This window comes from Pseudozyma hubeiensis (assembly GCF_000403515.1).
Source record: "Pseudozyma hubeiensis SY62 DNA, scaffold: PHS27, whole genome shotgun sequence".
In the NCBI taxonomy this organism is placed as follows: domain Eukaryota; kingdom Fungi; phylum Basidiomycota; class Ustilaginomycetes; order Ustilaginales; family Ustilaginaceae; genus Pseudozyma; species Pseudozyma hubeiensis.
This window is the reverse complement of record NW_012133809.1, coordinates 19,211-43,812: the sequence shown is the minus strand read 5'-3', so window position 1 is coordinate 43,812 and position 24,602 is coordinate 19,211. Positions and strand designations below refer to the sequence as shown.

General features: G+C 56.0%; 9 protein-coding genes across 9 annotated transcripts; 5 read left to right on the top strand and 4 right to left on the bottom strand.

The window, feature by feature from the left end:
- Window positions 1–78: 78 nt before the first annotated feature.
- On the bottom strand, window positions 79–2,406 carry PHSY_002601 (hypothetical protein; the record flags this gene model as incomplete). The annotated part of the gene is made up of 2 exons (XM_012333223.1): window positions 79–388; window positions 2,351–2,406. 2 exons carry the CDS (start codon window positions 2,404–2,406, stop codon window positions 79–81), a joined length of 366 nt encoding a protein of 121 aa, XP_012188613.1.
- Window positions 2,407–2,808: 402 nt separating this feature from the next.
- PHSY_002600 (chromatin-associated protein) lies at window positions 2,809–3,661 on the top strand (the record flags this gene model as incomplete). Its single annotated transcript, XM_012333222.1, has 2 exons — window positions 2,809–2,994; window positions 3,086–3,661. The coding sequence occupies 2 exons, from the start codon at window positions 2,809–2,811 to the stop codon at window positions 3,659–3,661; spliced, it is 762 nt and encodes a 253-aa protein (XP_012188612.1).
- Window positions 3,662–4,364: 703 nt separating this feature from the next.
- On the top strand, window positions 4,365–10,155 carry PHSY_002599 (hypothetical protein; the record flags this gene model as incomplete). The annotated part of the gene is made up of 4 exons (XM_012333221.1): window positions 4,365–4,542; window positions 4,685–5,747; window positions 5,848–5,975; window positions 7,337–10,155. 4 exons carry the CDS (start codon window positions 4,365–4,367, stop codon window positions 10,153–10,155), a joined length of 4,188 nt encoding a protein of 1,395 aa, XP_012188611.1.
- Window positions 10,156–10,268: 113 nt separating this feature from the next.
- Window positions 10,269–11,437, bottom strand: PHSY_002598 (fumarylacetoacetate hydrolase; the record flags this gene model as incomplete). Its single annotated transcript, XM_012333220.1, has 3 exons — window positions 10,269–10,392; window positions 10,474–10,749; window positions 10,839–11,437. 3 exons carry the CDS (start codon window positions 11,435–11,437, stop codon window positions 10,269–10,271), a joined length of 999 nt encoding a protein of 332 aa, XP_012188610.1.
- Window positions 11,438–12,000: 563 nt separating this feature from the next.
- On the top strand, window positions 12,001–13,152 carry PHSY_002597 (spherulin 4-like cell surface protein; the record flags this gene model as incomplete). Its single annotated transcript, XM_012333219.1, has 1 exon — window positions 12,001–13,152. The coding sequence occupies one exon, from the start codon at window positions 12,001–12,003 to the stop codon at window positions 13,150–13,152; it is 1,152 nt and encodes a 383-aa protein (XP_012188609.1).
- A 108-nt stretch (window positions 13,153–13,260) lies between these two features.
- On the bottom strand, window positions 13,261–17,463 carry PHSY_002596 (hypothetical protein; the record flags this gene model as incomplete). The annotated part of the gene is made up of 1 exon (XM_012333218.1): window positions 13,261–17,463. The coding sequence occupies one exon, from the start codon at window positions 17,461–17,463 to the stop codon at window positions 13,261–13,263; it is 4,203 nt and encodes a 1,400-aa protein (XP_012188608.1).
- Window positions 17,464–17,850: 387 nt separating this feature from the next.
- PHSY_002595 (hypothetical protein) lies at window positions 17,851–18,201 on the bottom strand (the record flags this gene model as incomplete). The annotated part of the gene is made up of 1 exon (XM_012333217.1): window positions 17,851–18,201. The coding sequence occupies one exon, from the start codon at window positions 18,199–18,201 to the stop codon at window positions 17,851–17,853; it is 351 nt and encodes a 116-aa protein (XP_012188607.1).
- A 109-nt stretch (window positions 18,202–18,310) lies between these two features.
- On the top strand, window positions 18,311–21,073 carry PHSY_002594 (hypothetical protein; the record flags this gene model as incomplete). The annotated part of the gene is made up of 1 exon (XM_012333216.1): window positions 18,311–21,073. The coding sequence occupies one exon, from the start codon at window positions 18,311–18,313 to the stop codon at window positions 21,071–21,073; it is 2,763 nt and encodes a 920-aa protein (XP_012188606.1).
- A 623-nt stretch (window positions 21,074–21,696) lies between these two features.
- Window positions 21,697–24,495, top strand: PHSY_002593 (hypothetical protein; the record flags this gene model as incomplete). The annotated part of the gene is made up of 1 exon (XM_012333215.1): window positions 21,697–24,495. One exon carries the CDS (start codon window positions 21,697–21,699, stop codon window positions 24,493–24,495), a length of 2,799 nt encoding a protein of 932 aa, XP_012188605.1.
- Between the last annotated feature and the right edge of the window lie 107 nt (window positions 24,496–24,602).

Below are 24,602 nucleotides of genomic sequence, written 5' to 3'. Positions count from 1 at the left end.
TGGTTCGATGTTGGTATTGACGTTGGATTTGGAATTGCCGGGTACGTTTGAGGGTACAGGTGAGGCTGATAGTTCGGATCAAGCTGCTGTTGCTGGTGTGTGTGAGGTTGTGATTGGTGCATCATCTGGTCGTGAACGCCGAGATATGTCGGATACAGACCGGTGCTCGCGGTACCGACAGCGGACGTGGAAAAAGCACTCATGGATGGCACGGATGGCATCGAAGAGGCGGCCATAGTCTGCGGCACACCGTCGGGCGCGAACTGCCATGCCGGCCCTGGATTCGCGTTGGGCTGCATACCCCACGAGCCGTAAGCCGATGATGAATCCATGTCGAGGCTTTGCGTGGATGCGTTGTTCCGAGGCGTCGGTTAGCGCTACGTCGTGACTGCATCGGCAATGCACAGAGGATGCGAATGGATGGCGAGAGGCAAGCGTTTTCGTTCACCCAATGGTCCGATTGGAACCAGTCCATTTCACACGAGGAGGGGAGCAAGGATCAGTGACTGCACTACTTCATTTGCAGAAGGACAATGATTCGCAAGTCGAGAGAAGCGAGGAAACAAGGCAGAGAATCAAGGATGGAGCCTTGTTTCCCGCAAAACGGGCACTACATATGTCGGCATGTGTTGCGGTCAAACGTTTTGCGGACGGTGGAGGAGAAGAAGAAGAAGAAGCACGCCCTTGTCGAGTTTTGGGGATGAAGTTGAGCCAAAAGAAGCGCGGCGCAATTGGAAGCCGAAAGCTTACAATTATTCCGACATGTTACATCCTGTGTTATCACAGCCCGGAACTTGTTCCAGATCTCGGCGGAGGTTGGCTGGCGCGTGTTGGAGCTGCGACACCGCACAAAGCAAGGGCTGTTTGTATCGATGAGCTTTGGCCCTTCATGGTCCCCTTCGACGAGGCTGCGGCGAGCGTGTCCAACTTCATTCTCAGGTGCTGACCGTACTCGTACATTATTCGATAGATCGAAGTCTTATGGCTGACTTGGCTGTGGACCATCAGGTAGTGGGTAAGGAGGGTGAAGATGTAGGGTCATGTACTCACGCTGTATCGACCGTTGATGATTTTGCACTCCTTGCGCAGGGCTCGTGATCTTGAAGCCGTGTCTCTGCCGTTTGCCTGAGATGGGCTTGTAACGCTGTCAGGCAACGCCTACTCTGTCGTGAATCTGTGCTGCAATATGCCCTTCTCTGGGGCAACAAATGCAAGCACAGTCAATGGGCTCTTCTTCCTGAACCTCAATTGCAGGGAGTGATGAGATGGGTCAACACTTCACCACCAGCCCCAACGTAAAGTTATTAGCCCGAGCGCGCGGTACGGTATGCTCTCGCCGGATTGGCATCCGGTTTCAAGAGATTGCAGCAGCGATGACTTCACGACGAGGAAGCAGGATGACCCTGTCCGCAAAGAAGTACGAGCAGCAACAGCAGCGATAATAATGATGGAAGTCGGATGGCAAGAGAAGATTGCATCGGCGGGCGAGATCGCAGCTGCCGCTGCCTGAGCCCTCTCGCCGAAATGACCACTTTGGACTCAGCTTGCCAAATTTCTCGTGTGCCGGCCGGATGCATGACTGTGTACACTCTAACATTGTCAGTTCCGCCGCCCACGGTCCGGAGAACTGGTGATTTCAACGCGCGTTGTAGGCTCGAATTCGACTGCCGTTTGTAGTGGGTATTAGCGCACTTTGCAAACTGGATGAAAGTGGGTGAAAATGGGTCAAAGTGGTGATTCGCTGTTCGCTAATGCGACTCTCGAGTCTGAAATACTTGATATACCGCGACCCTTTCGCCGCTTCTCTAATCTCGCACTTTCCCTCCTTTCCACTTCCTTATTCCTTTCCTAAACGTTTGAAACGTCTCGAAATCGCGGTGCAAGCCAGCTTTCGATCGCATTTTCACGGTTTTCAGTCCACTTGCAACTCGATTCGTTTTTCGTATCGCCTTGTCAAGATCAGAAGGTAAGCATAACCATTAACATTTGTATTGCCTTGCTCACACGCTTTCTCCTGCTGCATTGCCTGTCGCGTGCCCGGCTGTGGTGGATCAGGCGAGGCGAGGCGAGGCTGGATCTTCCCCAGACTCGTTGGACCCTGACGAGCCGACCTTTGTGGTGTGTCGTCTCGCCTCTGCTCGCCCTTCAGGTTCACAGCGAGCTGATCATATGTCGGTGGTGCAGCTCAGTCGAGAACGTGCAGTACCTTGTCAAGGGATCCTTGGAACGCCGGCAGTCTCTCGGCTGTTGAAAAGAAAGAAAGCCAAAGTCGCTGCCCGACAAAGACAAAAGAAGACTTGTCGAAACCGAGCGACGGCGCGTGCCACGCGAACTTGCCGTCGGCTCTTACGCGCTATTGCGCACGATCCCTTCGCGTCTCTGGCAAGGTTCTTCGCGCATGTGCATGTTGTACCTCGTTTTCCCGTCTGTCTTCCGCCTCTGCTCGTTCCATCCGCCGTTGGGACTGCTGCCTGCTGGGCCAGGGAGACTGTCGGATCGTAGACATTCCGTCTAGCAGTGTGTTAACATTTTTTTGTTCTTGATACTGACTCCAAAACGCGCCTGTTCCATCTTGCAACGCCATCCTATCTGAATCTCGACGCTATCGTTGCGCGCCACGTCCGTCCACCTCGCCCTTGTACAGTCCCTTCTGGCTTCCGCTTTCGCTTCATCTGGTCGCGCCATTGCATCGGTGGGCGTAGCATTTGTCACGTCACCGTCGTCTTTCGGTGAACCTCGCACAGTCTCTCGGCCATCATCGCAGCGTCCGATCTTGACGACTCCGCGTCGCCCACCATCTTTTCCACCATGAACGCCGCGAACTTCGACCAGTACGGTCTACTTTCGCATTCAGTGGCGAACGCCTCGCATCAGCATCACGCAGGATCGCATCAACACCAGCACCATCAACAACCACATCACCAACATGCCGCTTTCAATCCGGCGTTGGGCCACGCCGGCCAGGGCGACGACATCTTCATCGCTCGACAGACAGTAAGTTCATCGTCGTCGTACGCTGTGCCTCGTACAATGGCTACCAGGTAACTGATCAGCGTTGTCATTACACCTTCGCTCTTATTTTTAGATGTTCGACGCGGTGAGCCGACTGTCTGCGCAGCTTCGCCATGCTGCCGACTCGTGCGACGCGTTTGTCAAGGTGGTAGCACGCCAGAATCCCAATGTCGCAGCGCTCGTGCTGGCACAGCAGGGCAACGTATCGAGCGCGGGCAGCGCAGCAGGTGTTCCCAACACGTTTGACTTCCTCAACATTGCGAACGGCGCGCATCAGGGCGTGGCTGCTACGCCCGGAGCCGATACGGCGGCAGCGGCAGCCACAGCCGGCGCCAACGGCAAGGCAGCCAAGAAGATGAGCAAGCTGCAAAAGCGCAAGGAGAAGCGTCTGCGCGATCCGGATGCACCCAAGCGCCCACCGAGCGCCTACCTTCTGTTCCAGAACGAGGTGCGTGAGGAGATCCGCAAAAAACACCCTGGCATGCCCTACTCGGAGGTGCTCGGCAAGGTCTCGGAGGCGTGGAAGGCGCTCACAGATGAGCAGCGACGCGTATATCAGGACAAGACGACAGAGAACATGGCGACATGGAACCAGCAGAAGAAGGACCACGAGGCCACCATGGCTCAACCCACGCCTCTCGAGCAGTGACGAGACTGGTTCCTTACATCGTCTCATGCCGTCTTGTCGAAACAAGTGGGCCTTTCCCCTTGCTCGTTGCCCGTCACCGTCCAATCTTTATTCCAGCTGCCCGAGCTCTAGAGTGCCGATGCTCGTCGATCGTTCCATACCATCGTGCTGCTTGCTCTTCCCCGATCCGCAGCCTGTACTTTTTCTGTACTATACGCCTCGCCCTTTCGATACCGTCTGAATGTGATTGTATTCTTTTCTCGAATGTCTGCATATCCGGTGGCCACCACATGCACACGAGAGAGAAAGACAGAGACACTCGGGTGTAGCCGAACAAATCACGTTTTCTTGCGCGACCGTGACGTTTAAAGTTGGAGCTGCTGCTGTAGCTCGCTAAGGTCACAAGCTCAGCACCAGAAGAATTTCCGGTCGGCTGACAACGGCAGCTCGCACGCTCCGTGTCTTTTTGGTAACTGTGCTTCCGGCAGCTGTGTTGCAATTTCCCGAAATTTGTCGGTGACAGCTCCACTTGGCAAAGGACCGACCCAATCCTCCTTTCCTTCATCTCATCCTTTCAGCAGAGCTCCTACTTGCAGCACTCTCGCTCGATCCGCCTCTTGTCCGTCGAACGAAAGGCGTTACCTGAGCTGCTACCGCCGCTCATCCCTCGCTCGAAACTTAGTCGCAAACACGTGGGCTCCGTCGCTCGTGCTCGTCAACTAACATGTCGTCCAAGATTCCTGGCATGCAGCACCTGCAGTCGTTCACCCAACGCAAGGAAAAGGAGTGCCGCAAGCCTGAAGAGGGGCTCAAGAATGACTTGATCATCCGGGCCGCTCGCGGATACCAAACCGAAAGGGCTCCGTGCTGGATCATGCGCCAGGCCGGCCGATACCTTCCAGGTAAGAATCACATCTCCCGACTGCAGACGGCACTGACCGCCGTCAAGCTCGCCCGATCCCACTTTGGCCTTTGACGCTTTCTCGAGAAATCCACTGACCCTTGACATCGTATGTCCATGCCGATTTCCCTTTCCTCACGCAGAATTCCGTAAGATTCGAGAAGACCACGACTTTTTCGAATGCTGCCGCGACCCCGAGCTGGCCTCCGAGATCACTGTGCAGCCCATCCGCCGCTACTCTGGCTTGCTCGATGCCGCCATCATCTTTTCAGACATCTTGGTAGTACCGCAAGCCATGGGAATGGAGGTCGAGATGCTTCCTGCCAAGGGACCGCATTTCCCCGACCCACTGGTGACGCCCAAGGACATCTCGACCAAGCTCAGGAAGAAGGTGGACGTCGACAAGGAGCTGGGCTACGTGTACGAGGCTATCAGCATGACTCGCACAAAGCTGGACGGCGAGGTGCCACTCATCGGATTCTGCGGTGCCCCGTGGACGCTGATGGCCTACATGGTAGAGGGAGGTGGAAGCAAGACGTTCGAAAAGGCCAAGGCGTGGCTGTTCAAATACCCGGAAGAATCCAAGGAGCTTCTGCAGAGGATCGCCGACGTTTGCACCGACTTCCTCGTGGGTCAAGTCAAGGCAGGCGCGCAGCTGCTGCAGGTATTCGACTCGTGGGCGGGCGAGCTTTCTCCCTCGGACTTCCGTCAATTCTCGCTGCCGTTCCTGCGATCGATCGCCGCTTCGGTGCGCGACATTCTCTCGACCAAGTCGATTCCGTGTCCCCCATTGATCGTGTTCGCCAAGGGCGCTCTGGGTCATTCGCTGCCAGAGGTGGTCAAGGCAGGCTACGATGTAGTCGGACTGGATTGGACGGTGGAGCCGTGCGTTGCACGCAAGGTGGTGGAGCTTGCATCGCCGGGCAAGTCTGGCTACAAGGATGCCAGCGGCCAGAACGAGGCGGGCCACCGTTTGGCGCTGCAGGGCAACATGGACCCAGCCGTGCTGTATGCAGGCAAAGATGCGATCGAGGCCAAGGTGGAGGAGATGCTTCGTTCCAAAAAGGGAGGCTTCGGAGGAGGAGGAGCCTACATCGCTAACCTGGGACATGGCATCACGCCAGGTGTGGACCCCGAGGCTGTCAAGATCTACCTCAAGGCGGTGCACAGGATCAGCAGGGAGGTCAACAGCGCTCTGAACGAAGAGTGAGCCATCAACTACACCGAATACAGATCGCGAATGTCAAACACCAAAAGAATCTCTTAATATGATCGCCTTTCCAAGCTTGTCTGCTCCTTGTGCCAGTTCGGCTTTGTGGTGTGAGCGAGATCCAGACTGCTACGGCAAATTCGAAGTGTGTACGCGGGACTTGTTCGATCCGACAGGACCGAAAATTGGGCTGGCTGTGGAAGTGCCAGTTCCCCGCAAAGCAAGTGAGCCGACGTGTATGCATGGTGCCGCATCGCCGCCTCCGGGCCGGTCGAAAGTGTAACCTTAGCAGCATGCATGGACTCCGGAACACGACATCTGAGCTCGATATATCAAGACCAGCTTGCCTTCCGTCATTTCGGGGGATGATGGAAAGGAGAGCGGACGGAGGCGAGTCGCCAAAGCAACAGAAGCAGGTTATCCAAAGCCTGCTGAGTTTCGATCGACACAAGAGCCGACCTTCCCATGTAGGTGGGCTTTCGCTGCCCTGAAAACAGGTCGCAGATACGGCGAGAGAATTCACCGCTATTGGCAAACAAATACAATAACGTACACTGTAAATTGACCACGCTGGTGAGTTGCTGCGATTTGTTAGGCAAGTCCTAGAGCCAAGGGGAAAAAAGGGCTTGCAGATCGCCCTTGTTTCGGCTGTCCCGGACGATCAGCGAGTCTCGCGACCGGCAAAAATCAGATTCAGGTATACCTGTCACTTGACGTTACAGCGGGAAAGGAGAAGCTGCAGCTGCAGCAGCACAAAGGCGCACGATGATCCCCGTTTCGGCGTAACCGAGGACCCTCCGCTAAGATGCTGCCCTTCCTCCACTTGGACCACCAGGCCCTGCCCCGCTCGATACGCCGATGTCGGCTGAAGCGAGAGCGACACTGATGCCAAGCTGGCTATGAAACACAAGATATCGGTCGTCGGCGTCTGTCCCGTGCCTTAGCCAGAATGCGAGGACAGTGTGTGTCCAGCATCCGGATGTGCCTGTTCCGATCGTGTCTGGCCAGCAACCTTGTCCGCTCCTTTGCTGTGGGTGAAACGCAGCTGGACCATGCAGCCCGCCAGCACGGAGCCCCACTTGACGACTAGCTTGCAGCTCGGACCACCATCACCTTGCCCCACATCTCTCATCCTCCTTTCCCTTTCTCCTTTTCCTTCCTTCGCACCGCCCACCTGGATTCATCATCACCGACCCACGAGCAGCATCGAGCCGACCAGTACATACACAGAGGAGCGACACAACACCCACCCGCGTCAAGCCCATCGCTAGAGACTAGAAACGGCGCTAGAACATTTCCACTTCATTCCGCATACAGCCGGATCCACCGTAGATTCTTCCCAGGCAGAACGCTCACGCTCCTCAAAGGGCAACGCAGCTGGCTCGAGCTCGCAGCCTCTCTTCACATCCGCGAACCTTAGCTGCAACCCACGTAGCGGCCCCTGTACGAACTGGATTGTCTCATTCGCATCTTTCTATTGCACCGCACATCATTGCAAGCAAGACTTCACCTGCCCCTTCAGTATCAAACACCAAGCTCAAGCATATAACGCTGGCGTCTGAACGCGTTCTCAACCTTCCCATAGACGACACAAGAGCCCTTCCTGCCCATCCTCTAACACCCTTCTCCTGTGGTTCCTCCCTTCTTCCCTCGGTCATGAGGCTGCCAATCGTGTCAACAGCCGCGGCTTTGGCCACAGCGCTGTTGCTGTCCGGACCACAACGAGCTCAAGCCTCCCTTGCAAAGTCGGATGGGCTCACCACGCTCTTCGAAGCGTTAGCTGATCTCACTCGTGCTCCGTCTCAAAAGCACCTTCCTGCTGGCCAGAACATCGTCGGCCTCAGCTCCGATCCTACTCAGCCCGGTGTCCAATGGAGCGTGCAGTCGACACAGCCGACCGTCCTCGGGAATGGTCAGCTGAACAAGCCCGACTTCCAGCTCGTCACAGACGGCGAAAAGGCTGTCTCGAGCCAGTCTTCATCGCCGGCATCCGTTTCGCCAGATTCGGCTTCCACCTCTGGCTCGGCAAGTCAGAACGCGAGTATCACAAATGCCAAGCAGGCTCTCTCTTCAAGCTCCTTCTATCCCGTCAATCCTCCCTCGTTCCCTTTGGCCGTGCGGAGCCCCTACCTCAGTGCTTGGTTGCCCTCAGGATCTAATCTCGACTCGACCCCTCCCAACACCGTCGGCAATGGCGGCTATTTGGCTGGACAGTGGTCGTCCTTCTGGACATCGTCGTATGGCGCTGACGGCGAGTTCCGTCTTGGCTGGACCGGCTACATTCGCATCGACAACGTCACCTACGAATGGATGGGCAATGGCTTTGGCACTCTGGTTCGCGCCGGCCCCGCCGCCAAGCAGCTGAGTGCCGAGTACACTGCGACCCGAACCATGTTTGCCTTTGAAGCGGACAAGGTGCGCTTCAACGTCACCTTCCTCACTCCCATCACTCCAGACGACTACCTCCGTCAGAGTCTGCCTCTCAGCTACCTGCACGTCGAACTCGACACTTCCACCATCAAAGGCCGTAGCATTCAGCTCTACACTGACATTGACGAACGATGGGTCACAGGGCACGACTATGACTACGACGAGTACCCTTACGACCAGCAGTACTATGAGAAGAACGACACTTCGGTCTTCTTCATCACCCGCAAGCACCCTCAGGTCTACACCGAATTCCGTCAGCGCGCGGAATGGGGCAACGCCACCTATGCTGCGCGCAATCACACCGGTCTCTACTCGAGGAACAACAACAACGTCGTCACCCACGCCGAGTTCATCGACACAGGCAAGCTCTCTTTCGACCATGGGCCCGTGCTCGGTCCCGACAACTCGTTTGCCTTTGCCGTAGATTTCGATGCAAAGCACGCCGACAAAGACGCTCTCTTTGTCGTCGGACACATGCGCACGCCCTACGTCAACTACATCCGCGCCAAACATCCCGGCACCAACTCGACAAAGAGCTACCAGGAGGATCGTTACGGATACTGGCAGACCAAGTTCGGCGACAATCTCGAGGATGCGGTTGCTTTCTTCGTCAATGACTTTGACTCGGCGCTTGCCAAGGCCAAAAAGTTCGATCAGCAGGTTCTCGACGATTCCAGGGCAGCCGTCGGAGGCGGCGATGTAGGTGACCAGTACGCTGCCATCACCCAGCTATCTGTTCGTCAAGCTTTCGCCACCTTTGAGATCACGGTCAGCAAGGACTCCAAGGGCAGATACAACACCTCCGACACTCTACTCTTCCTCAAAGAAATTTCGTCCAACGGCGATATGTCGACCGTTGATGTCATCTTCCCGCTCTTCCCTTTGCTTTCGTACGCCAACCCGGACATGCTCCGCGACCTTTTGCTGCCCATTTTCGAGTACACCGAGTCCGGCCTGTACCCGAACAAGTGGTGCGTTCACGACCTCGGTACCTACCCCAACGCTTTTGGATACAACAACGGCAACGACGAGCCGATGCAAGTCGAAGAGTCGGGCAACATGATCTGGATGATCCTTCACTGGGCTCAGCTCGTTGGCAAGTCCGAGGCAGTGCCTTTCCTGGAGCAGCACTACAACATTATGAAGCAGTGGACCGAGTTCTTGGTAGACGACAGTCTCATCCCGGCAGAGCAGCTTTCCACGGACGACTTTGCCGGCACGCTTGCCAACCAGACCGATCTGGCCATCAAAGGTATCTCTGCTATCGCTGCCATGGGCAAGATTGCTGACATACTGAGTCACAACAAGGACGCCAAGTCGTACGCCAACATCTCTTCTTCCTACATCAAGAAGTGGCAGGAGTACGCCATCTCGCACGACGCCTCGCACACAAAGCTCGCCTACCAGACGGATGCGTCGTGGGGTACCCTGTACAATCTGCTAGCGGACCGACTGCTGGATCTCAACTTGGTGCCGCACGCCGTGTACAAGATCCAAGATGCCTGGTATCCTCGCGTTCAGGAGAAATACGGCGTGCCGCTCGACTCGAGGCACAAGTGGGCCAAGACGGACTGGGAGATGTTTGCTGCCGCCGCCTCGGACGATGCTGCCACACACAAGCTGTTCATTGATCTGCTGTACAATTTCATCAGCGCCGGAAAGACGGATGCACCGTTCACGGATCTCATGGAAAGCACCACAGGCGATTTCCCCAAGCAGCCCGAGGATCCGCTGATCCACTTTTTGGCTCGACCCGTGGTGGGAGGCCATTTTAGCTTCTTGGCCAAAGCCAAAGCGGACAAGGCGAATGGAGTCGCCAGTGGCGGATACAGGTACGGCAACGAGAACGATGTGATTACCAACAAGCCGATCCCAGGCAAGGATGGCAACAAGAAGCACCATCAGGACCGCAAGAAATCGGCCTCGCTCTCGAGCGGATCGCAGCGCGCGTTCCAGATCCAGCCCGAGCAGTGAACATGCCCTAACGAGTGTTTAGATTTCTTCGTCCCTTTAGAGTAGCGTCTTGTCCGAAACACACTTTCCTTGATGCTGCTGAATGGCTTTTGAACAGTGAAGCATAATCCGAACTAGCTCTCGTACTGAATCTGGTTGATGAGCGTACCCACACCGTGTGAGATGGTGACGGAGAAGGTGTCGCCATGTTGAAGTGTGCGTCTTGGGTTTGCTGTCCAACCGATACCTGCTGGAGTACTGTTTTTTCGGGAACAAACTTGGGGATTTGATCAGCAACGAGCGCTCGCTATCTTTCTCACATGTGTTTGGCAAACTCACCCGGTCAAGATGATTGTTCCAGGGGTCAAGGTAGTACCTTGACTGAGGAAGGAGATGATTTTGGGGATGCTAAAGATGAGATCGTTGAGGGAGGAATTTTGAACCACTTGATCGTTTAGCTTTGCCTCGATCTGAACGTCGCGCAGGTTTGGGATGGTGGAGATGTGGACGATGGTTGGACCTATGGGACAGGCGGAGTCGAAGCCTTTGGAGTAGGACCATTGGGACTGGGCGAATTGGGCTTTGCGGGAAGAGACGTCGTTCGCGGCTGTAATGCTATACCCACCTCGAGCAACAAAGAAAGGAAAGTTGGTCAGTTGTTGATCGAGGAGAAGCTGGTGGAAGAGAAGGAGCAGGAAGCTCACCCAAGAACGTAATCCATCGCATGCTGTTCGTCTACATCCTTGCAAGGTTTTCCGATGACGACGGCGAGTTCGGCTTCGTAGTCAGCAGCGTCGTCAGCGACGAAGCTCTTGGGAATGACGGTTGGTTGTGGATAAGGACCAGCGAGGGATGTGGAAGGTTTCATGAACAGGGTTGGTACGGTAGGGATGGGTAGATTTGCTTCGTGGGCATGTTCGGTGTAGTTGAGACCGATGCAGCGAATGGTACCGACTTCGGAGGGGCAGAGCGGGGAGAGGATGGTGCCAAGTTGAAGGCGTTCCCCGGTGGATGTACCAGGTGAGAGGATGGAGGTGCCGGAGTAGACGTCGACGAGAGGTGGAGTGGAGGAGGAAAAGGGGAAGGTGTCCAGGCCAATGTCAATGTTGGGGTCGACGGGGGTGCCGATCTTGATGGCAGAAGGGTCAGAGGATGGGTGGAAGCGGACCAGGCGGGTGAAAGGGGCGGCGGTGGACGACATGGTGAGCAGGCGGGGATGATGGTTGGAGGGAGCAGCGAAGGGTGCTGTGAAGATGCGTGCGCGGAAAGAAGGTACGGTGATGCCTCGTCGTGCGAGTAGCATCTGTCGGTCGTCGATGATGGAAGGAGGTGGTTGGCGAACGCTGTTGACCGGCGAAGCTAGGTGGTCCTACTTACCCCACATCAGACCGAACCGGACACAAACGCCGTTCTGGAAGCCGAGTCCTTTTGGCGCTGCGTCTCTAGCTGTTAGGATGCGCTACTAACAATTGTCAAAACCCCTTTTGGATTTTTGACTTTGTTAGCGAGCTGTCAAAGTTGGAGACGCAGCTGTCCAAACTCCGACTCGGATCTACACTGCAGTCAGCAGCACAGCAGCACAGCCAGCAACAACAGCCACAATGAGGCAGCCCGCATTCGATTCCGCACTCGGCGACCAAACTTGGTCTTCCAACGGAAGGCGATTCAGCATCAACCCTGGCCGACTTGCTCGACGTCGACCCGAAGAAGGTCTTTTGAGACTCGTTACCGAGCGCACGTCGTCTTCTGAGGTGACCACCACACCGAAAAAGCGCTCTGTACAGATCGCAAGGTAAAGAAACGAGTCGTTCCTAGCTGATCAGGCTCAACAACGAGGGAGGCATATTCCGCCTCTAGACGCCGCGAATGGTCGACCTAAAAGCTTCGGCCTTCGCAGGTCGATGGCTGGCCATCGCTACCCCCATCGCATTGGTGCAGATCGTCATTGGCGCTGCTGTCCATGCTACAAAGCTCGTCGACACTACCACGCCACGCATCATCTTGCCTCTCTACATCTATCCTGAGGGTGATGCCTGGAATCCGTTGTTCACTGCCATCAAGAACAATCCTACCGCAGCTTTCACCATCGTCATCAACCCCGATTCTGGCCCAGGTCAAGGCACCGATCCCGGAGCTGATTATTCCGATAACATCAAAAAGCTGCGAGCCACCGCGGATACTAACCAGATCCTCGAGCTCGTTGGCTACGTCGCCACGGGGTACGGTGATAAGGATCCTGGGCTGGTCAAAAGTCAAGTCCTCCAATATCACAACTGGACATCAGCCATTCGTCCAGATGGCATCTTTTTCGACGAGACTAGTACAAGCTCAAAATGGCTCAGCACCTACAGCGGTTACACCGATTTCGTCAAATCTCTGGACTGGGGTGTTGACACCTCTTCGGTCAAGAGTATCACTGCAATCGTCAAGCCGGTAGCTACCAGTACGAGATCCACGTCGACCCCAAAGGCTGTGTCCACGTCCAAGCCCAAGTCGACCAATAAGCCGACTTCCTCGCAGAAACCAAAGTCCACCAAAAAGGCAAGTACTTCCACCAAGAAGCCGAAATCTACCAAAACAGCAAAAAAGCCGACCTCCAAGCGCAAGACAACAAACAAACACAAGCGCAGCAACCAAAACACCGCCATCACCATCCTCAACCCGGGAACCTGGCCCGAAGATCCTAGATTCTACTCCACCTCCGCCGACCACATTGTCGTCTACGAAAGCCCACTTTCCAACTTTGACTATGCAGAATATCAAAGCTTGACAGCAGGGAGCAACGCCGGTTCAGACTTCCAGCGCGCCTACATTTTCAACGAGGTCGATCCAAGAAATATCGCCACCAAGGATGGAAAAAAGTTCGCCAGCATCCAACAGCTCGTTGATGGTACGATTCACGGATTGAATTCAACAGGCGGAATCTTTGTTTCTGACCTCGGGGAGCCACAGGTTTACACAGAGTTCTCGAATGTTTGGCAGGAGTTTGTTACGGATGTGGTTGCTGTCTCAACGTGAAGGTCTGGGCCCGCTTCAATTATTGGAAACAGATGTTTGTCAGGATGATTCGATCAGTGGAATGCATGTGATGTATTCGAGGTTGATTGTGTGTGACAGAGGGACAGTCTAACGATCGAAAAGCAATGCTCGACGAGGCGGCAATGCAGGCGCCGGCACCACCAGCGCTGGCATGCCCGTACCCACCGTCTGCGCAGGATTACCCATGATGATGCTCTCACTCACACCCAGCACCTCGTCCTTCTTACCAAACAGCGCCGCATCAAACAGGTGATCCGTCGTCTTTTCGAAACTCGCCAGCATCAACACGCTGTCCTTCATCTTGGCTACGCCGAACCGCGTAATACCCAGCACCTCGCCCTTGTACGTCATCGTGTCCGCCAACAGCATGATGTGGCGCGGATCGATGCTCATGCCGTGCGCGGACATGGTGTGTTCGATCTCGCGGTACACGGATGTGCGCGCCGCTTCGATTCCCAGCACCGACTGCATCTCCATCACGTGGTTGGTGTGCGTCTGCGTGCCGATGACTCCTTCGGTGGTCATGACTTTGAGCAGGCCGTACCCTTCGACGAGCAGCTTGCGCGTGCCCTTTTCGTCCGAGATGACCGCACGCGTGGCCTGAGGGATTCCCTTGACAACGATCGAGGGGAGGGCTCGCTTGAGCGCTTTGAGGTTGTAGTACACATCGCTCTCCTTGTCAGGTCCCTCTGGTGGCACGTAGATGCGGATGCGGTTCTTCTTGGGTACCACCATGACGCGCTCCTCTTTGATCTTGAGCTTAGGCGCATTGACAATCGCCCATTTGATGTCGTTGAGCGTGATCTCGAGCTGCAGCTTCTGAATTGCCTCCATGTCAATGTGCACGCCCAAGTAGGTGTACTGCGCCGCCCAAGCTTCTTCGATCACCGATGCAATATCGCCCAGGTAGGTCTTCTCGATGCGGCCCTTGACAATTCGTGCAGCGCGTTCGGATTTCTCGGACACGAGTTTGGCTTCGATGATCGGCGTGTTGATTGATTTGGCTGCATTGATGATTTCCTTGATACGCGGCACACCGAGCGTCACGTTCATCGAGGCGACACCGGCGAAATGGAAGGTCTTAAGCGTCATCTGCGTTCCCGGCTCGCCGATCGATTGCGCTCCGACGGCACCCACTGCAGAGCCCGGCTCGATCTTGGCCTTCATGTACTTGATGTAGCACTGGTCGAGGAACGCAAGGATGGCCGCCTCCTTGATCTTGGTCTTGTTGTTGACAATAGCCCACTGGTCGCGATCCGCGCCGATCGAGAGATCGGTCTCTTCGTCCCAGTGCTCCTCGCGCGCTTCGGCACCGTACATGCCGAACGCTTCGCGCACCTTGACCGCACGCTGGTACACGTTTCCGTAGAGAAACTCGTGCACTGAGTCGCGGTACTTCTGGGTGCACGTGTTGACAAAGCGATCGCTGCTTAGCTCGCGATTCACGACCTCCATGATCTCGTAGGGGTAGAGACCGCGTCCAGCAACGTGGTGCGTGATGGCCAAGCAGTGGCGCCACAATCGGAATGGCTCGATCGGCATGGCATTGCCCTCGAGCTCGGCTGGGTCGAGACCATCGTCTCCGTAGATAAATTGCACGACACCGCCCACCGAGTTGCGAACACTGAGATCGTAGTGCGTAGAGAGATCCTCGAGCGCCTTCATGAGACGACGCTGCATGTATCCCGTCTCTGCCGTCTTGACCGCAGTGTCAACCAGACCCTCACGACCCGAGATGGCGTGGAAGAGGAACTCGGTAGGGGTGAGACCGCTGAAGAACGAGTTGCGCACGAAACCCTTGGAGGGTGGGTCCTTGGACTTTTTGGCAAAGTGTGGCAGCGATCGGTCCTGGAAGCCGTTAGGCACACGGGAACCACCGATGATTTGCTGACCTACACACGCCACCATCTGAGCCACATTGATCTTGGAGCCTTTGGAACCACAGACAGCCATGACCAGCGGTGCGTTGTGACGACTGAGCTCCGTCATGCAGATCTCACCGACGTCGCTACGAACACCTGAGAGCACACCGGAGATCATGTTCTCCAGCGTCTGCTCCTGGTCGCAACCTGGTAGATTCTCGAGCTTGCCGTGCTTTGCCTTCTCGATCAGGTCGAGACACTCGGCATAGGCGGCTTCGACCTTTGCATCCTTGTTGGTGCGCAGGTTTGGGCCCGGGATGACGTCGTTGATGCCGAGCGAGAAGCCCTGGTTGGTGAGCCATCGAGCGCACGTTTTTGCAAGCCGGTTCATCGCAGTGATGGCCGCATCGGGCCCGTAGTCACGCAGCATGACACCAAAGACCGAGTTCTTCTTGCCGTCACCGACGGTCGACTTGTCAAAGACACCGCACATGACTTCACTGTTGACGATGACGAGCCAGCCATCGTTAGGCGACATATCCTTCGGGTGACCGCCTGTAGGCTTTTCGAATGTTCGGCATTGCGCCTCGAGGTTGACGAGATGTGGACTCTTGCGGTTGGGTCGGATTAGACACGACATCACCTGCTTGCCCGTCCAAAGGCGAACGGGCTTCATTATTGCCGGTGGAGGGATGTCTATCTGAAGCTCGGCATCGGCAAAGTAGCTGCAGATCTGCGAGAATTGGGCTCGGTTGAAGAATCGATCCCGCTTAGAGATGAGGTAGGAAGCGGTGATGAAATCCTGAATGGCGGCGATGATGGGCTCTCCATTTCGCGGGGTTACCAAGTTGTGCTTGACGCCCATTAGAACTGTGGCCTCGGTTCTGGCCTCCTCGGTCTGTGGAACGTGCATGTTCATCTCGTCTCCGTCGAAATCGGCATTGTAAGGGTTGCAGGCGCATTCGTTGAGACGGAAGGTGCGCCACGGTCGAATCTTGGCTCTGTGGGACATGATGGAAAGCTTGTGGAGCGAAGGCTGCCTGTTGAAAAGAACGATATCTCCATCACGGATGTGACGCTCTACAATATCGCCGACGCGCAACTTTTCGGCGAGCTCCTCGCGCATGCCTGGGAACTTGAGGAAACGCTTGAAGCCAGTCTTGCCGTCCATGAGGTAATTGGCGCCTGGATGCACATCGGTACCGTTGCGAACGGCCTGCCGCAACTGCTCGATGTTGTGCTCAAAGACTCGCTCCGGATAGGTGAGAACCTTGGCCACCCTCTGTGGTACCGCAACTTCGTCGATCTTGAGGTTAGGGTCGGGACCAATGACAGTTCGTCCGGAAAAGTCGACACGCTTGCCGGACAAGTTGCCTCGGAATCGACCCTGTTTGCCCTTGAGACGCTGGCAGAAGCCGCGGCTTGGCTTTTGACCGGGTTGGATGGGAACGCCCGGCAGCTCCGAGTTGATGTAGAGGGCTACGGTGAGCTGCAGGAATTCCCACTGCTGTACGAGCTGACTGGTTGTGGTTCCTTTGCCGCCCTTGACAAGAGCCAACTTGAGCAGGCTGTTGGTGAAGATGATCTCTGTGAGCTTGATGGTGACATCGTCCTCGTTGGTTGCGCCGTCCTGCGCGACCGAGGGACGGATGCAGACTGGTGGGACGCAGATATACTGCCAGATGTACTCCTCGGGGCGACCGAATTCCGGCCGCAATCCGAGCAGTTCGCAATCCTCGTCCGAGATGCGTTTGAAGAGGTCGAGCGCCTTGAGCGGATTGAGATCCTCCTGTGCTTTGTTGAGATGTGGTGAGATGTCGCCGTTGCCCATCTTGATGTTGGTGGAGAAGGACGCCTTGAATTCGTCGTGCTCTGCTGCCGTCTTCTTCGCGCGGAACTTTTCATGGACGATCTTGAGCTGGCCTTGCTTCTTGACGGTGCCATTGGTGTAGCCGCATTTCGGGCAATAGAGCACCTTTCGGGCGATGGTGTTGACAGACTTAAACGTCCTGGTGCGATCGAGATTCTCGAGGTTCGGTCTTCTGAATCGTTTGAGAAACTTTCGGCGATCAGGTTCTTCGAGCAGGACGGTGGCGCAGTTCTTGCATATGCTTTGAAGGATAGCGACGGTATGCTTGAAGAAGCCGACGTGGAACACGGGAAGCACGAGCTTGATGTAGCCGTAATGGCCTACGCAGTCTGCCATTTTGAGGTGGCAAGTCTCGCAGAGAGAGTTCTTATCCGAGACACCCAGGCGCCGATCGAGGGTACCGTTTGCAACGGGTCTGCGTTCGGATTCGCCGATAGTGTAGAGGTCTCGAGTGGTGACCTCGATTTCGGACATGTTGACGATGTCCTGCTTGGACAGCACACCAAACTGGATGTGCTTGATCTTCTTCGGCGCATCTTGGGATACGAGCTGCTTCATGGTGGCGGACGTGGACAGCCTGGCAGGACAAGGAAGGTTGGGAGCAAGGTCGGGTGCGAGGAGGTCGAGAGTGGCGAAATAGCGTCAGAGCCAGCCGCAAACACCAAGCGCCAGATTCAGCGCCTGAACCAAGGGTAGCGCTCGGTAGGTCGTGACCGGGGAAGTCGTTACTGGGATTGTGCTTTGCTATGTGTTGATCATAACGGTGATGTCTGCTGTCGGTGAAGCCGATTTCTGGCCGTTCTATGCGAGAAGACTGCTGTGTTGATTGGATCGGCGCCGCTCCGCAAGTCGAAAGGCGAATCCGAGGGTGACGACTGCGGCCACGTACGAGGCGTGCGTCCTATAAGTTGACTGGCGATAGGACAAGGAAGGGTGAAATAGGCGTTAAGAGCAGCGGTTGATGAACGTGGCAGACAATTCAGTGCCACGGCGTGTGCGAATGCGATGGCGCTTGGAGAAGGATAGAGATGATGGGATATCGAAAGCATGATTCTTCTCATCAGAAGTCACATTCAAAGAAAGCAGCGCTGCCGCTCCAAAAAATTTCATTTTATCCAAAATATTTAGAAAGAAAAAGGCGCAGCAGCGAAGCAGCAAAACGTGGATCGTCGCTGGGACAAATAGCCAAGTGTTAGGTCTTATACCAGAAAGTGCTCCGAGTCCCGAGTCGGCAAGCTCCACTTTGTGGTTGGAAGATGTAGGAGAACACAGAGAGCAACACTTCATGGAATTCATCGTCAAGGTCTTGCCGCACGAACAAGATCACCACGACGGTATCGAGGACGGCCCGCACGACAACGCTCGCCGCCGTACGACTTGATTGACGCACGAGGATATCGTTGCGATGCAGGACGAGCTGGTCGAGAGGATCCGGCGTTTCTCCGTCTCGGATGACCCGCTTTCCACTGCAACTGCAGAGACCTTTGTCGATGCTTTTTCGCCGGTTTCCCATGCACCCGTTGCTCCGTCCGATGCATCTTCAAGCTCCTCTGGCAGCAGATCAGCGCTGATCAAGCTCAAACTGGCTCGCAGCACTGCGCTTCTCACGCTTGCTTCGCGCTCTTCCTCAGCGAATGCGAGGACGCCGCTGAACGGCGGAAAAGCCGATTCCTCGCGCCCAAATGTAGTCGACGAGAACATAGCGCAGCTGCTGACGCCGCTTATCCGATCCAGGCTGGCTGACACAACACCACATAGTCTCTTGTCGGCCCTCAACTTCTTCTCGGCACTCTTTAGCGTTCTGCCTTCCGAAGCTCACGACATTCTCACAGCGGACGGTATCCTGAACCTCGTGCTCGAAGCACCCGACGCCTGTAATGCTCTCACACGGCGAAATGAAGAAGGCCTGAAGAATGACATCGAAGGGTCCTTTCTGGCTCTATCGGACGAGGAGCTGGGAAGTCTGGCGGTCGCCGAGCTCTTATCGTCCGCTGCCAACTCAACGGCCACAAGAAAATATCTGGCCAGCCAGCAAGCCGTCCTGGACTGGTTCGACATTTCCGGTGCCCCACACAGCTCTACAGGCCTATCCAGCAAAGCGTTCCGATCGAATGCCGTCGCGATCGTTGCCGGACTCGCCGACGTCAAAGTGTACCGTGCAATCGACTCGGAAGCTATGCACGGGCTCACTCAATCTGCATCCTCGCAGCCAACATCGCAACAAGATCACGTTCGCAAGATCCAAGAAAGCAGGCTGGAACGGAAACGCAAGGATTATACCCTCTACCAGACGACTCGGGCCGAATTGGTAGGCATTGTCACGAATCTTTGCGCCCCGAAGGACACGACGTTTGCTGCTGAGCTCAGCCAGGACATTCGCCGAACTGTCGAGCTAAGCTGCCTCGAGGTTCTCGCTTATCTCACCGTCCAGTCGAGCTTCAAGGAGCGCGTGGCTGAAGACGAACAGCTGCTGGACGTCCTATGTACAGGTTTCAAGATGACAACGCCACGAACATCCGATCGAGACCTGACAACGGACATCGACAGCCGAAGGTTCCATGGTGCGCTTCAGCTAGGTCTTGTCACCATCTTGTCTAACGTGACCGCATACCCACCCGTGTTTACGGCGGAGGAGAAGCAGGTTCGACGTCTGCGCAAGTTTGCCAACGCGCAGGGCGACAAGCAGGGAGGCAGTCAAGCACAGCAGGATGAAGAGCCTGAGACGGCTGCGCGAGTAGAGCAGAGATGCACAGCCGTATTCGAGGCCAAAGGAATAGAGACACTCTGTGCCATTGCCGTCACTGGTCCACCTCCCTCATCGAGCAAGATTTCTTCAGAGGACACCAAAGACGTTGCCAGCTGGAAAGTCAACCCTAGCAAAAGTGTGCGTCGAGCCTGCGGAGCCGCTTTACTCGCGCTGCTAACCAAGCAAGATCGCATCATGCGTGGCAAGGCAGTACAGCAAGGTGCGCTCAAGGCAGTACTGGCGCTATCAGCTCCGATACTGCACGCTCTGCAGACAAAACAGTCGAAAGCGGGAGGCATCTTCGCGCGCGCTTCCGAAGCATCAGCCACAGCCGAAGTCAGCGCAGAGGATCTTGCGCCGTTGCAAGCATTGGCCAAGCTGCTCATCTCTTTGAACCCCAGCCTGCTCTTTCCTTCCTCAGACGGGCTTCTGTCCGTGGCGTCGGTCACATGCAGTCTTTTGCTGTGTCCTTCGGCATCCCGACTTCAAAAATTCGAGGCGCTGCTGGCGCTCACCAACTTGGCGTCTCTTTCGCCAGAAGTTTGCATGAGAATCGCTCAATTCTCTCTGGAGCATGCTGAGGAGGCAGAGGGAGGCGAAGGTAAGGACGCGAATCAGGTGTTCAGCACCACATCGGTGCTTGCACAGGCGTGCGAGCAACTGCTCATGGAGGATCACGTCATGGTACGAAGAGCGTGGATCGAGCTTCTGGTGAACTTGCTGCAGGTCGAAGCCGTGTTCGGCTACTTTGTTGCCGTGGATCGCCCTTCGGCAGCGAAATCCGCATCCGAGCCTCAAGACAGGCTATGTTTGCGTCTCAGAATGCTTCTAGGTCTTTCGGAAGCCGATGAATGGGCGTATATGAAAAAAAACAAAACGACCGCAACCAACGAGACATCTGATCCAAGCTCCGAGGGCGACGGAGGTGGAGAAGCATCGCTCGCCACGAGGATGGCCTCGCTGGCGGTGCTGGCAACAGTCACAGAGTCAAGCACAGCCATCGAGGCTCTGCTGACACTCGAACGACTCTTTCCGGTCTTGCTTGGGAATCTTGTGCTAGATAGATCCGAAGATGAAGAAAGGAATCACTGGGAGCGAGCAGACCTTGAGCCAGCGGTGGCAGAAGCAAACCGAAGCAGCAAAGATTTGGGAGCGGAGGCGCATCTCAACGGCATCAATTTGAGTCTACGAGCCAGCTACGTGCTGCTCAACGTCTTGCAATACTTGAAGGTGCACAAAGACGGGATCCACAAGTTCAAGGCGAGATTCGATCAAGCCCGAATCCTTTCTTCATTGCAGCAGATCCTCGGCTATCATATCAAGCAGCTGCAACAGGCTTCAGGGCCAGCTCACGTCCAGGATGCGCGCAAAGGACTCTTGCAGGTGATGGCCGAGTGCCTGAAGCTGGTGAAGGACATATGATGCAGCATGCAGTGCTAATATACAACTTTGCAGTACCTCGACCTCGACCTGGTCAGCAGGATGTGTGTGAGGCGATCCGTCACGACACGAGCTTTACTGGCCTAGCCGCGATGGCCTAGCCGAATTGGAAGAAAAGAAGAAAAGATCGTGAATAAATTAAGGCTTAGAAAACCAGATCGATCTTTGGGAAAGCGGAATAGGCACTTGCGCAGCCACGTTCCAAGGTTTTTGCTCTTGGTACGCGTCGCCGCCGTATTCCAGTCGACCCGACGGACATGCTCTGCGCAGCTTCGGTGCTTGAATAATTTACGGTGGTATGGTGTCGATTTCTTCGCATCCTCTCGGCCTTTGCGTTTTGACCACATCCTCCTCCTCCTGTACACCTTCGACTACCCCATCCGAGCTTCTTCAACCTTTTCTCTCTCCAGCCTCTATTCGGAGGTCCACTCAAGGCACGTCATCCATCACAAGCCGGAGCTGCTCCCGTTGTTCCTCTTGGCTGGTCTCGAGCTGTCGGTCAGAACTACAAGCATTCGACCTCTGGCCTCTGAGGCTCTCGTCGCACACCTTTCGTATTACTGTATACCCTCGTAACGGCGAATCCTACGCTTGCAATCTCGCAAATGGACTCGATACCGCAGCCCTCCGCTCCAGCAGAGGTCAGCGTCTCAGATGGTCCGTCTGCTGTCGCGTCTTCAGCAGTCGTTTCCGAGCCCCCCGTCCACGCTGAAGTAACACAACAGCAGACGCCTTCGACCAGCATCGGGGAAGAGACCACTATTCCATCATCATCGACATTTGCTGATCAAACCACTGCGGATCCCAGCATCTCTGCTGAACCATCGACCGTGACGATAGGGTCAAGTGCGGAGCTGGGCTCTGGAGCGCTTCACCAACCCGAGGCCGCTCAATCGACCGTCGATGCGGGGCAAACGACGCCCGAAACCAGCAGTGCCTCCCAACGTAAACCGGACAAACACGTAGCAGCGCCTGCTGCTGTACCCAGTGACGACCCAACAGCACAGTCTCGGCCGGCCACCATTGAAGCGATCGGTGACTATCCAGAACAATCCGATGCAGCGCCAAAGGAGAACGAGGCGATAGACACTGCGCCCATCACGGCGCCCGTCGGTTTCTCAGCAGAAACAGGCCTACCTCAAGGATCTGTGCCCGTCGCTGAAGACCTCACCGTCGCAGCGCCTTCGTCAACAGCAGAGGCCTCGGTCCCGTCGTCGGCGCCGGACTCGGGCTCCATTGTTGCACTGCCTTCCGCATCGGAAGCTGCCGCAGATCAACATAGTACGGTCGAAGCTGCCCAAGGGACTGTGCAAACAGCAGAAGCCTCAGTGTCGGAGCAATTCAGGGCCGCTGAGACACAAGGCAAGGTATCATCCACGCCCGCCTCGATCCCACAGCCAAGCGCAACACTAACAGAGCCCCAACAAGAGACAGCAGCGACGGCACCGACTGACGCCAGAGCAACCACTTCCGCAGCCGCCGAAGCGAGTTCAGCTCCTACAATCGCCCCGACGAAGAGCAACGAAGTAGCCGAGCCTAGTAAGCAAGACGATGCATCCACCCAAAAGGCGAATCAAGTGGAGCAGTCGACTGCCTCGGCCTCTGACCACCCAAAAGAATCTGCTACTACCACGGTCGACGAGGCCGCCACTAAGTCCTCGTCTTCGGCCGACGATGTGACCTCCGAGCTTGCTCTGCAACTCGCACCTGCATCCAAGGCAGTATCCGAATCAACACCTGCGACGCCCGAGAAGAAAGCGTCTGCGGATGGCGCCAACTCAGCCCACTCGGACGCATCGCTGCCCTCAACTCCAGCCCGTGAAAGCAAAGTCGCTCTCATCCTGCGTATCAACAAGGAGCTCATCCGTCTTTGCGTGGAGCTGCAGTCCAAGAATCTCACTACAGAACCTGTTTATCGCGAAGCTGCGGTACGCTTGCAGGCCAACTTGGGCTATCTCGCAAGCATCGCCGATCAGGCTGGCAAGTCTGTCGATTCAAGCGGACGAGCAACGCCCAGTGGTACTCTTCCACCGCTCGAACCGTTTCCGCGTAGCGAACATGCGCCTTCGTCGCCGCTTCCTGCTCTGTTCGATAAGCTCATTGCGCTTTTCGGGAGTGCACGTTCCTCAGATTCACCCGTTGCGGACGGCAAGAAGCGATCTCGCGACTCGACTGCCGATCTGAGCGCCGACGACCCGAGGAAACGTGCCGCGAGCAAGGGTATCGAGCAAAGCCAGGACGCACCCAAAGCTTCAACACCGTCTTCCACCTCGAATCTGCAGCAGCAAACGGGATTGTTCACGACGATGACTCCTGGCTCCGCACTATCCACCACCACTACCACGAGCCAACGAGAACAACAATCCGCAGCACCGGCACCCCATGCAGAGCAGCAACAATCGCAGCAGCCAAGCAAGGGCCCCGACCTCTCGCTGGCTCCTCCGGTTCCCATCGCTCCACCAACTGCTGCTCAGAACATACCCAACAACCCACAGGCGCAGGCGCTGATGCAGGCATTTGGTCCCAACGCACTTGTCAATCTGCACACTCTCCAGTCTCATCTTCGCGGACAGGGCACTCACCCTTGGGTCGCTTACATGGAAAACAACGTCAACGGCTTCAAAGCCATGCCGTTGCAGGTGCAGCTGCAGCATATGACTTCGCTGCAGAACGCCGCTTTGCAACGACAGAAGGCTATGGGTGGTCAGGGCTCGGCAGCTCCTGGTTCGGCCGTTGGCAGTCCAGCGACCATGTCCAATGGAGGACAGGGTGGAGTCTCGAGTCCAGCGACAACGCGACCAGTGAGTCGACACTCCGACAGCCCGGGACAGGCGCAAGCGAGTCCTTCTGCGAGCGCCTTCGGTGGCGCCGGGCCTGGAAGGACAGGCACGCCGCTGGGAGGTGGTCAAGGCGCTTTCCAGAATCGACCTGGAAGCTCCGGTTCCGTCGGTAGCATGACGAGCGCCGGTGGACGCAACCGCACAGGATCCTCCAACCTCGCCTTTGACCCTTCCCAGCTGCAATCTGCTCCAAGCCCTGCGACCTTGGGCTCCATCGGCGACTTTGCTGCGCAACAGCAGTTCGGATTCCAGGCACCTGGTCTGCAGCAAGGCTCACCTGCCGCATCTGCGGGCTCACCTTCCCAACAGCAGCAGCAACAACAACAACAGCAGGGGCCACAGCAAGCGACGGGGATGCCAATGTCTGGCATGCCCAACTTCCAGAATCTGCCACCGCATTTGCAGCAGCAGATCCGTCAGCAGTACATGGCACACATGCAAGCCCAGGCGCAGGCGCAAGGTGGCAATCCCCAGCAGATGAGCTTCAATCCGCAACAGCAACAACAGCAACCACAGCAGCAGCAGCAGCAGCCACAAGCATGGAATTTCCAATCACCGCAGTGAGGCGTCGCTGGCATGGCACGGCTGAACTCCGCCTTACTATCTTGCTCAATCTCTCTGTTCTGTATTTCTATCGGTCCTTCTCATCGAGAAGCCGATCATGTATTGGT